This window comes from Tenrec ecaudatus, chromosome 4 (genome assembly GCF_050624435.1).
Source record: "Tenrec ecaudatus isolate mTenEca1 chromosome 4, mTenEca1.hap1, whole genome shotgun sequence".
Classification (NCBI taxonomy): Eukaryota; Metazoa; Chordata; class Mammalia; order Afrosoricida; family Tenrecidae; genus Tenrec; species Tenrec ecaudatus.
This window is the reverse complement of record NC_134533.1, coordinates 111,276,647-111,289,360: the sequence shown is the minus strand read 5'-3', so window position 1 is coordinate 111,289,360 and position 12,714 is coordinate 111,276,647. Positions and strand designations below refer to the sequence as shown.

Here is a 12,714-nt window from a genome sequence, read left to right as displayed (position 1 = left end):
ACAGGGGCGTAGCTGGGGCTCACGGGGCATACTGGGTCCTGGCGGCTCTGACTGGTCTCATCTGGATCCCTCAGTCCCCCCTTACCCCCAGGGGCGACTCACATTGCACTTCCAGGTACATGGCCTGAGAGTCGTGGCCGATGGTGTTGCTGGCAGTGCAGATGTACTCCCCAGCATCTGTGTACTGGATGCTCTTCAGTGTCAGGGATGACACGCGGGCATGGCTGCGCACCACCATGTGCCCGTCCAGGGTCTGCCGGGAGGGAAGGGGGCGTGTCAGGGCCCCGCGCAGAGCGGGGCTCCACAGGGGCTGAGGGCAGGGGTGGGGGCTATTTGTGGTCAGTCTCACATCCTCTGTCCTTGCTGTGCCAACATCTAAATCTTTCTTTAGGTTCTAGTCCCGGGGCAGCTCTGGGCAGTGCCAGAGACATGTCAAGCTGCCTAAATTATGTGCTTAGGGTTAAGGATGGGCAAAGTTGCTCAGACGACTCTGGCTGGGCGGTCAAAAATGGCAGTAAAAGCCCTGGGCAGCCATTCTTTTGAGATTCTGGGAGTCCTGTCCTCCCTGTTTGTCCTTCTAACTGCCTGTCCATCCTTCACCAGTCCCAAGATGCCTGCATGTATAATGGGGATGAGGGATGCGTCCCAGTATTAGGAACAACACAGGAAACGCCAGCCTCTGCACAAGGCTCTCTTTCCTGCCAGCACAACACGAAAAGGATCCCATCCCAGAAAATCAAACAGCTCAGCTGAGGCAGGGGCTGGGAGGCTGGGAGGGAGTGTAACGGGGTCCGCTGCCCAGGAAAAGCCGTACGGAGGGTCCCACGCTGACGTGGGGTCTTGGGCACCATAGTCAACACCCTCATCTAGTCCTTGATCCTACGACTGGCTTCTTCTCCCTCTGGAATGACAATGATCGCTCCAAAGAGACCAGGAGGAAGATCTTAGGGCAAAGGGCATGTCCGCCTATGTTTCATTGGTTTTTCTCTCTCTTGGATTTGCTAAGTGGGAGTGCTGGGGAGGAGGGCAGGAAGAATCTTTTCACAAGCAAGTTGGAGCCCTCAAACTACGCTCGATGCCATACAGCAGCCTGTCTGAGACGCTCAGGAGCAAGACACTTTCTTGGGGGGCGGGGGGCGGATCTTCCTAGCACTCTCAATAGACCGACTGATCGCAAGATGCCCTTTCTTACTGCCACGAATGGGTAGAATGGCATTCGGTCTTTTACACCCCATCACATCTCACATCTGGAAGCTGGGACACGGTCGCTCAGAAGGCAGAAAAGTCAAGCAAAGCCATCACCATTGACCGCTTCCCCGAGGCCCAAGGCTCTCAGCTCCTGTTTGGCCTATTCATCTATGAGGCCCATGGACTGGGAAGATGCAGCCCATGCATGGCAGCCTATTAACAAGAGACAACAGCAGAGAGGGGTGGGACACTTTGTTAGGAGGTCTTGAGGCCTCCAGTGTGTTGAAGACGGTTGATTTCAGGCCCCCTTTGGGGCTGGTAGGCTGTGTGGAAAGAACCCATTGGCAATTTCCAATGCCATGCCAGATCTTAACCCATTGGTCCAACTACCAACACCCGGAGCGTGAACCCATTTCCGCAGGTATCTCAAACTAGCTGACCTGATGTGCACCTCGCGTCTAGTGGCCCCGAAAGACAGCAGGAATGAAGGTTAAACTCAAGGTCCGCCCTGGCCTTCTTGGCTACTCCAGTGATGGCACAGGTGCAGTCCTGCATGATGCCGACCATCGACTACTCGACAGCTCACTTCGACACAGATGGGACTTGTCAGGGGGCTGCCGTGTGCAAACCTGGAAAACCGATCAGTCTTCAGGAAGTCAAGGGAACATTTCCTGAAGGAGAGAACACTGCAGCAAAAGAGGCAAGCAGAGTCCTGCAGGTCAGAGGGGGGACCTCAACAGAGTAGAGGGCAGAGCCGTCTTGAGCACGCTGCTCAAGCACCCAGCAGACCCAGATAGAGTTTCTGAGAATGTAAATCTTTCTGAGAATGGCCTCATCTTAACTAAGACGAATCTTTAAAAAATGGCTCAAGGGAGCTCAGGAAATGAAATGACCATCCCTCTTCTACCATTCTTCCACCTCACTTCTTTTCCCCACGTTTCTCTACGTGGAAAGCTCTCACTGCGTGCTGTCAGCAGACATTGGGCAGCTCGCTGTAGAGAACTGTTATTTCGCAGTGGAAAGGATTTTACATGCCAGGTGCCTTCCCTTCTCTCTCTGAGGGGTGCACGGAGACTCCAGGGCAACAGAACTGTTTCCAAGGGGAATGTTCCTGACCGCCACCCAGACCATATGTCACGGTGACAGTCCAGGCCGGAGCAGAAGGAGCAGTCAAGTTGTGGGCAAGAATGAAAAGCTTATGGAAGGACCCCATCTTTCTAAAAAGCATGAAGGACAATGACAATGATTCTTCCAGGTAAAAGCACCACAGCTTTGTACATGGCTTACAGCATGGAATGAGTTACAACCCAAGCCTTCTTTAGAATTCATCTAGACTAGGGTCTTCATCTCTGAAGGAGGTCAACAGGAAAAAATGGAACTTCTGAGCCCCAAGGGCAGCCTGAGAGGGTCCAGGGTGCTTTTGGAAAACAGAGTGAGGTGGCTGCTTTACTGGAAGTAAACCTATTACTTCCACTACCACCACCACCACCACCACCACCACCACCACCACCACTACTACTACTACTACTAGTACTACTACTACTACTGATTCTCTTATCATATCTTACTGCTTTCTGATAAGTCTCTGACCCTCCTCTACCCACGTCTAAGTCAGCATGACCAGCAGGAAGCTGTTCAGGGCCAAGCCAGATGAGATATGTAGCCTCTCAAGAGGAGTTGATAGCTAACTCTTCTCTCCGATGCCTTTCAGGCCCGGAAACACCCAGCCTGGAACAATGCTCCTCGAGCCTCATTCCGTGGGAGGGAAGCATTTCAGAGAGGATGTGCACTTCAGGACCTGCGACATCCAGGGAGGTATGATGCCAAGAGAGCTTCTCAGGAAGCCGATGCCAAGACGGTGGTGTGTTCACGTGCAGAAAGGCATGTCAGTGCCTGAGGACAGGCAGTCCACGTTTAAATATTCAACAGCATTACATATTTATAAACATGACCTGAACACAAGAGCCGTGTGTTCTGAATAACAATCCACCTTGAAAGACAGAGTCGAGGGGCATCTCCCTATTCTGCATCTAGAAAAGTATGATATCAAAGCTCCGCCTGGAAATGAGGCAAGGGCTGATTGCAAAAACATGATTTACATAGACTCAATCCTTGAGTCTCACAAAAAGCGTACCGGTTCTCATTTGACCCTGTCAAACCTGGAAGGGGTGGGGGACAGAAGAGACTACAGCAGGGGAGGCCATTGAGAGGACCTTGGGGTGTAGCCATTAAAACATAAAAATTCCTATGTAGCATCTGTTTCAAACTCAGTCTCCCCTCCACACTCCACTGCCCAAGTAGTCTTTGACACTTCACAGGCCTTCCTTTCTGGGGAAAACAGAACAAAACTACGCTCGTCTGTACCCAGGCCTTCTGTACCCAGGCCTTCTGTACCCAGGCCTTCTGTACCCAGGCCTTCTGTACCCAGGGGAAATGCTCTATGGAAGCTAACACAGGGGCGTTTGGCAATTTGGGGAAACCGAGCTAGAGATGTCATTTGCATTGCTTGTGTCACGAAATGGGATGAGACCAACCATTATAAAATGAGTGAGCAACAAGGTGAGTTGAGCTGGAAATAAAAGAGCGGAGTAGGTCTTCAGTTCACTGAGGCTGGAGCTTTAGGATCCAAAGCCGCATCAACCAGGTAAGAGGAAACTAAATAAACAAAAATGTCCCCCCAGCACATCATTTCCAAATGCCTGGCCCAGTAATTTGGGCAATTGATTGCTCTTAAGTACAATGACCTGGGTATATTATTATTTTTTTAACCAGCACCAGCAAGAGAATAAGATCCAGTCTTAAGAAATAGTTAGGATTTGTTCATCCATTCCCAACACAGCTTGCTTGCTCATCCTAGAGCTATAGGCATGGGCTACCTCTATTGACTTAGTCTTTAACCGAGCTACATGACTAATTAGTTTAGCACGTCTGGGTTATTAAACGGGGATGACGAGTTAAGCTGTCAGGTTTTCAAAACTAATAACTGGCTAGTGGTCAGGTAAGCTATACCTCTTGCTTCTCTGGTCGAGTCCACGAGGCCTGGAGAGAACAAGATATAAAACACAACAAGAAAGCAGTAAAAGTTTACAACATGTTGCTTCAGAGAACGGATGTATCACACTGCATTCGGTGCACATGCAGCTTCTTTTTCAAGTCAGAACTTGTTTCCAAGGCCCACTTCTGGCGATGTGTTTGTTACCCAATTTAATTGAGGATGCAGATTATGTTTAGCGCGTCTCTTTTTCCCCCTCGTGTGCATTAAAATGGCTAATGCCAAAGCAAAGGCTTCCCTAATTGTTGGCAGACACAGATTGGGGTTCCCAGCAAGCAGATTTGCCTGCTCCTGTCACCCGATGTCTTCAAGACTCCCCTGGAGTTGGGTGGGTACCACTGGCCCTCACCCCATCAGCTAGAGACCCTGACAGAGCAGGTCCCCTCCTTGGGAGTTTTTTAGACAGTTCATCGCAGAAAAAGGGACGGCATTTTATTTCTGTTCATGCACAGTGTAACTCTCTGCATGCATTCTGTTCACGTTTGCTGTTGTTTGTTTTCAAAAAGGAAGAAAGAGCAGTGCGTTAGGAATGGGAAGGATGCAGTCCTCACAATGATGGGGCCAGGAGGAGTTGGGCATAGAAATGCTGCGGGCCTGGGGAAGGCTCCTGGCAGCTCTAATCGGCAGAGGGATGCCCGGATGGCATGCGGGCTCCAGCAGGCCCCGTCTTCCTCACACCTGGCATTCACACGAGAGGGGCCGACACGGCAGCACGGAACCCAGGGCCCTCTCCTACCCTCTCCGCATTGCTTTCCGTCTCTGCAACTTGGGGGTTGACTTTGCTTATGGTTTTGTTTTATTTTTCTGTTTTCATAGTGGGTGTTCCAAGAACCACCATCCCTGTCCTGGTCTTTTTCTGAGGTGGCACAGCTGCCTATTTGTCCCCAATGTTCAGATGGAAAAAGGACAGAAAAGATGCACACACACACAGAGATGCAATCCAAGGAGATGTTAACGAGCCGGCACACATGGAACTGAACGCGAGGCGCTTTTGTGCGGGATGAGGACAGCATGATGAGGCTGTGCCGTGTCACACGATGGGATGTTGGGATGAGGGCGGAAGTGGGAACAGGGGAGCATGCAGAGACTAAAGTGACAGCGGGCCAACATGTCAACAGGGCCTGCCGATCCCACGTCACTTAGAAGCTTGTCTGTCACATGCCAGGGCTGGATGCATCAAGAGCATGGCTTGCGGGTCTGTATCCCATGCAGTTGTCTGCTTTTCAGTCTGATGCTCCATCTGTCTCTCCTAAGGAATTCTGTCCGCTGTGGCTTTTAGAATAAATGGCTCCTCATAACTAAACTGCTTCCTGCAGCTTGATTCCCCCTTCCTGTTAATGTGCTTGGCCCTGAGGCTTCTTCCGTGAAGGGGTAGCCCCACTTTAACCCGATAAGCAAATATGCCCACATCAAATAAATGATTAGTGATGCTCCCGAAGGAATCCATTCTCAGGTCTTTATCTGTTGAAAATGTTCACTGTGTTGCACACACGTCTGCAGGAACATGTAGACAGACTTGAATGTCCTTCTACGGATCCTAAGTATTCCCTGTTAGACCTCAGCCTTTTCCCCGTGGGCAAACCAGGCTCTCATTCTTCGGCTTCCTCAGATTTCCCCATGTTTAAAAGTAGGTAGGGGGGGTTGTCTTAAAGTAAGAGCTTTCTCTGGTGGAAAGAAGCTCCTGTATCTGGGACAATCACTGATTTCAAAGGTCTCTTTTTTGTGGGGACTTTGGTCCACCCAAGTACCAAGTTCTTGGAATGCTTCTCCTTACCTGGCCTCTCTCGCCTGATCTCAACTTCCCATCCCTTTCCTATTCCTTAATCACGAACGCTTCACGGGCTTCTCTTCCCCAGCCATTTCAAAGGCATTCGGATGGTACGACAGACATACAATGGTCCTGTTCTTCCAGCACACAGACCACGGGGAGTCTTTGAGGCACAAGTCTCACTTGATGTGTAAATGCTTCACAGGACTGGCTGACCCCCCCACCCCCCAACTCCTGGTGGTCTGGAAGATGGTTCTGGGTCAGATGAGTACTGAAGCTGACACGGAGACACGGATTATCCGTGTAGCTCCAGTATCCCGGTGCCCACCACATCCATGGTCAAATGTACTCATGAGGGTGGCCAACTACTTCTTTCTGACACCCAGTAGGGACAAGAGCGCCATGGATTAACTTTCAGGCACTTCACCTACCAGGATGATCTCGAGGGAAATTAAAAAAAACAACAGACTTATTCGAAATTGTTGAGTTCCACCAGATCAGCTGGTTGCAGCTTGCCGCGCAGATCCGAATCTTAAACCAGCGACTGCGCTCGACTCAGAGGCACGGTCAAATACCGACAACGCGTGCCTCGCAGGGTCTTTGTCCTGCTGTGGTTTCCCTCTCTCTCAATAAAGGAGAGTATCTGGTGGTCCACAAGGAAGTCACTGTGGATGGATGCATCCGTGGTTAAAAGCCCTTTCGTTTAGGGAGGGGAAGGCGAGGGTCTAACTTACGAAGTAAAACAAGTGCCAGCTGCTTTGATTAACTTCTATTGTAACCAACATTATTAAAGTGCCTACAGAGCCTTGCGAAAATGCCTCAAATCACCAGTGAGCACCAGGACACTAGATGCCTGGCTTCAGCAGCACTGGCCCCTGGGGATACCCTGTGGCATTTTTAAGGGCATGCGACCTTGGCCCAGTCAACAGTTTGATCAGTGACCTGGGCAAAGGTACTTCCAAGAAAATATTCTCAGACAAGGTTGGAAGTAAGAGCTAAGCCAAATGCTAGGAGACGGAGGTGATGCCGAGGCTAACTCGTGCCAACCTTTAGGTCCCGTGCTCGGGGCTGGGCTGCCATGGACTTGATGCATAACAGAATCAGGGGCTCACATGCGCTGAACTGCCGTGGACAAAGACTCCTGATGGACAAGACTTCTGATGGACAAAGGGCAGTGCTGAGGAGAGCCAGCCCTTAATGGTTAGAGAGATGGGTTAAAACAGTGGTTCTCAATCAAGAGGCTCTTTGTGACTGTGGCCTTTGTCTTTCGGTTAATCACAGTGGCGACAGTGATCAGAGGTGGTTACTGGTGACGAATGAGAAGGGAGTCGGTTGATGGTCAAGATCTTGCAATGCATAGGACATGTCCACACAAAGAAGATCCATCTGAAGTTGCAATAGGGACTCCACGGAGAGCCACTGGGCTGCACAACCCAGGTAAACATTGTAACAGAAATCAATATAAGAGTCTGAATGATTGGTTACGATACTCATTGAACACAAACAGGCTAGGGATACATGGCTTAAATACAGCTCCTGTGACATAGATCCACTCATCTTAGTTGACCAAACATGCAACAGGAGGCAACAGGATTGGGAACTTGCTCAAGGGCAGGTGCAACTTTAGGTGCATGATAGTGCCAAGATACTTAACAATTAAGGCAGACATAGGGGTCACACCCTCGGGGGCTCAAACATAGGAACAAAGGTGAGGGGGTGCAGGACTGGGCAGCGTTTCACACATCCTGCCGTACGTAGGGTCGGTGTGAGTCTGAGCAGATCCAGGAGTGTCCAGATCAAGGGAAATATTGGCCCCATTGATGCCTGCATTAGTTAGACTTTGTCTGGACTTCGGGCACCGCCAAATGGTGGGTGAACACCAGTGAAAGGGAGCTGTCCAGCAGACGCTGTGACACAGAGGGAATAGTAACAGGAACTGGGCGAGTTAAACGGGTAAAGAGTGGAGAATATCATCGTCACTTGCAAACATAATAGCTCTCACTCAAGGGGCCAAAGGGCAGAGGTGGGAAGGTCTGAGAAAAGGAAGGGGGCAAGGAAGGAGAGCTCTCTGATCATTACCTCTGACCAATTGCTCTGTGAGGGGCGGAGATCATGAAGCTGGGGCAGGGATCTTAGAAAGGGCGCCACGTGAGATGAGAGAATGTCCAAAGTGCCTTCCAACCTTTTATGAGTCCAGCATTCCAGTCACCCAATCATCAGGAAGCTTTTTTAACCTTACCCAATAGATACAATGGTCCGTTCTCATCTGCTTAGCGCTTATTACCGTGACTGTGAAAATGAGTTTCTTGGAAGTCTGGTTGCCCCTGGATATATAAGCTAATTTCAAGTGACCCTAACACGAGGAGATGCAGCCAAAGTAAGAGTGTCATTTATTATCTGTAGTCCACTTTGTTCACCAAAGGGCTGTGTTTGCTTTCTTACTTATTAGCTCTCCTCAGTATAAGACAGATATCTGTCTCTTGGAAGTCGATGTGTAATTAATATAAGTTGTAACCCTTCGTATAAAAGCCAGAAAGGAAACTCACTGCAATCGAGTCGATTCTGACTCGTGACGACCCTGTAGGGCCCAGAGAAGAACTGCCTCTGTGTGTTTCTGAGACTGCAAATCTTTACAGCACCACACAGCCTTATCGTCCTCCCACAGAGCTGCTGGTGGTTTCGAACTGATGACCTTGCAGTTGATTAGTGGCCCAATGTGTAACTCAATATGCTACCAGGACTCCTCAATTCTTCTGTATGCCGAGTGTCGTGTACATAAGCAGGTTAAATATCTGGTGCGGTAACACCAGCTGACTTGGAGGGCACATTCTAACTCCTGCTCCAATAATGTCACTTCAGAGTAGATCTTAAGACAGTTGTTAGTAAAACAGAAGCCATGATGCCACCTGTGTGCAAAAACGACCTCAGATGATCTAAACTTATAGCTGAATTAGACACAGGGAATGGGTCCCGATTATGCCGGAAGCCCTCCGACTCTTGTTGGACCTCCTTCTTACAGCGCCACTTTAGTGAGCATGAAGAATGTCCAGCGCTGCTGACTCTGCTCCGGTTCACTGGGGGGCGAAGTGCTCCAGAGTGTTCTCGGGGCTGTGACCCATAGCAAGCGCAGCCAGGCTTCCAAGCACCTCTGGGTGGGTTCGACTTGCCAACCTTCCAGCTAGTGCTTGAGTGCTTGCTTCGCCATTCATGCCACAGGGGCACCTGAGTGTGTTTAGCGCCGGGGTCTTGGTTCTCCTTCTGGGAAAAATGATCTCACAGATGTAAGCTAGAATTGCTTCACTATTAAAGAACCTGAGGTTGTGGGCACAAATCTTCATGACCTTTCTAGTCTAGCTTGGCTACTGAGCTATTTCGAGAACAGATAGAGAATGTAAAAGTGTCACTCCTCGGAGACAGATTAGTATGGCCGTCCTTCCCTGGAGGTCAAAGATATGCACGGACTTGGTCATTCTGAACAAGTCAAATTCCCAAGCCTAATGTAGAGAAGTCTGCCAAGCCGCAGGCCCTATGGTTGAGCACTGAAATGCACACTCAATGCACAACACACACACACACACACACACACACACACACACACACAATGGGAGCTGAGATCTTAGTTCCAGGGCCGATAAAGAAATTTTCCAAGGAAACACGACGCTTCCTAATAGAGTTGATTTCCACGATATCAAGCAGCAGGTGCAAGCTTCAAAAATACTTAGCAGCTCCTCAGATGGCCTTGTTGGTTAAGTTGGACTCCACGCCAGAGGCACGGCTTGCAGAAAGGGGGACTGGGTGATAGAGCACGCCCATCTTTGTCCCCTTGGTTTGGCACTGTGCCGAATGGTGGGACAGTCATGAGTTGCTCAAATGCAAATCTCACATTTGGCCCTGCAACTTCACGCTAGCCCTTTTTGGCTTGATTTGAGTTCCTGTTCTCTAGAGATTTCCCGCAGGCAGGAGGAAGAGTGGAGGTCTATCGTTTTAGACATTCTGGTCAATAAGCCATCCATTCTAACAATCCTTTAAGACTAAGGGCATCCATTACTCCTGAATAGGTGACAAAGGTTTGGCCAAGTCCAATGAAGCCCATTACTACAGGATCTATGAGATGAGGTTGGAGAAGTGCCCTAAGAAGGTTCAATTTGGTTTAAAACTAAGCTGCTTCCTCCTCCTGCTTTCAGCCCACCCCGCAACAAAGGGCTGCACACTGGAGGGGGTCACCTCACTCTCACCCCTGTCAACAGCAGTGACCGCTTTCCGGGGCCTCTCAATGCACATGCTCCTCACTCAGTCTTCCCGGTCGTTTTAATGCACCGGAGGGTTGCGACTATATCCAGAAACCCACAGTGACCATGTTGCAGAAATTTGGGAGTAATGATCATCACTTAAAAACTGCTAATTATTTTTGCCTTCCAAACAACACGAGAGCCATATGCGATCAAGAATACAGGCAGACACAACGACAGCCGAGCTGTGGCGCGTAGAATGCATATTTATAGCGTGAGTCTACGGAACAAAGGAAGAGAATTCCTATGCTTCCTGGGGCATTCCCTTGGGTGCTCCTAGCTTGACCACATCCACTAACACCGGGAATTGGGCCCCTTCCATAGCCAGGGAATGCCAAGCAGGCTGTGTCTGGACAGGCTGGGGGAAGAGAGGCAGAGAAGTAGGTGACCGCATCCCATCTCCTGGCTCACCAAGGAGGACTGGGTGTGGGACAGACCCAAGCGGTGTCAAGTCTGTATTCTCGGGCCCTGAAACTCTTGGGGGCTGGTATACCTTTTCTTCACTGCTGATGTTTCGGGTAGAGGTTCTCCAGGTGATGGAAGGGATAGGGTCCCCCGAGGCTTCACAGGTCAGCGTGACCTGCTCCTCCAGCTCCATGGCAGTCTGGTTTTCCACGTACGTGATTTTGGGTTTTGCTGAAAAAGCAAAAGCATGTTTCTGAGATCCGTGGATCCCCCTCCCCCAGCAGGGTCTAAATCCCGATCTGCACCCAAGCCCACAGAGTCAGATGCTTGTGCCAATCAAAGCAGTCACCGCTAAGCCATCTCCCACGCAAGGCACCCCACGTGAATCTCAGCAGGCAGGCCTGTGTCCCACAGGGCTTTCAACGGTTGGGCTTTCAGAAGATCACCAGGAGGTACTGGGTGGCCTGGACCCCAAACCCCAAACCCAACAGCCCAGAAAGTTGACCTTTCTACCTCTCCACCCCCACCTCCCCAGGCCCTCCATGAGCTAAGTGCCTCTCGCAGGTGTTGCCAGAGACGAACCCCCACGGGGTGCATCGCGGAGCAAGTCCATGACAACAGAAATGAGTACAGTAAGAGCAACGTCCTGCAGTGTACGGGTGCTACGGGCCTCAGGGCCAGGAGGCAGTCAGCAGAGGGGTAGTGCTCCCCTGGCTGGATCCGTCTGGAGGAGACGGCTGTGGGGTCCAGCGATGAGGTTTTCTGTGGGGGCGACTTTGGAGGTGCAGATGGGAGAACTGCTGGAGTAAAAGTAACGAAGCAAGAGCAGGCTGAGACAGCGGCATGGGCTGAGCTGAGTGCTCATGCCTCAGCGCAGAGGGAGAAGACGCCAGACCTCGAATGGAGAGTCCCAACTACCCAGTCCAGGTTCAGGCTGGGAATTTTTCCAGTGGCTGATGGGGGTGGGGGCTTGACTGTCTTGAAGCGAAGTGATCATTTGTATTTTAAGAAGGTTAATTGAGGGGGGGAAATTTGAGGATGGTTTAGAATGAAAAAGCCTTGAGGTGGGAAAGTCAATTTGGAATCCCTGGTGACAACCCAGATGTGATGTACCACCGCCCCCCCCCCCCCCCTGAACTAGGCCGTCCCTGTGAAGAGTGCCAGAGAAAGGCAGGGGGGAAGCTCTGAAGGGAGCTGTGAATGGGGGTGATAATAGTCAAGTCCGTCAGGCAGAAGGAATCGAGGGCAGGAACTAGGTGTCCAAAGGACTGAGGGTCCCAGTGATGAGGGGAGGCTCACGCTGGCCTTAAGTCCAGTGGGAAAACCAGGCACGGAATGGGTGGGGCTGGGGCTGGGGTGGGCAGGAGGTAAGTGGAAAACCAGGCACGGAATGGGTAGGGCTGGGGCTGGGGTGGGCAGGAGGTAAGCGGAGACGAGTTCATTTTCCAAATGCTTTGGGTAATGCAGGGAAACACATGCCTTCACAGGCCGCGTGAAATGTTAAAACATTAGAGAAAATTGAATTTTCCCAATTTAAAACAATTATACTCTGAAATGGCTGAACCTTCCACGGAAGAAAAAAGATAGCTCTGCACAAATGTAACTTATTTGACTAATAGAGAAAAAAGGGCTGGGCTAGATAAACAAACAAACAGAAAAAAAAAATCAAGATTCTAGTTTTTGAAAGGACCACACTTGCTTTATATCTGAATCCATATAGTAACCCCCGACCCCTCCCCAAGTACACATATCTTCCACATTGAGGCTCTTCATTCTGTTTTTAGATACAGAAAACAACGATATATGTATACATCTCAGCAAATGTCTGACTAATAGCACTTGGCGAACTCAAATATTCTCTTAAAGGTAATCTGTGTGGGCTCATGGTAACCCAGGTGTGTGAGCGTGGGACTGTACTCTATCGGGCTCTCACTGGCTGATTTTCCAAAGGACATTCACCAAGGCACCAAGGGGTGGAGTGAATGGCACCCCCAGTATGCTGGCTTGCAGCT

At 50.3% G+C, this 12,714-nt stretch overlaps 1 protein-coding gene across 5 annotated transcripts in view; it reads right to left on the bottom strand.

Moving 5' to 3' along the window:
- NCAM1 (neural cell adhesion molecule 1) overlaps positions 1–12,714 on the bottom strand; it is a 370,435-nt gene that overhangs the window by 44,710 nt on the left and 313,011 nt on the right. For all 5 annotated transcript variants that reach the window (XM_075546609.1, XM_075546610.1, XM_075546611.1 and 2 more), the window contains exons 8-9: positions 10,791–10,933; positions 103–253 (exon numbers count right to left, since the gene is read on the bottom strand). In XM_075546609.1, the coding sequence (XP_075402724.1) occupies positions 103–253; positions 10,791–10,933 (294 nt within the window). The remainder of the gene's footprint in view (positions 1–102; positions 254–10,790; positions 10,934–12,714) is intronic.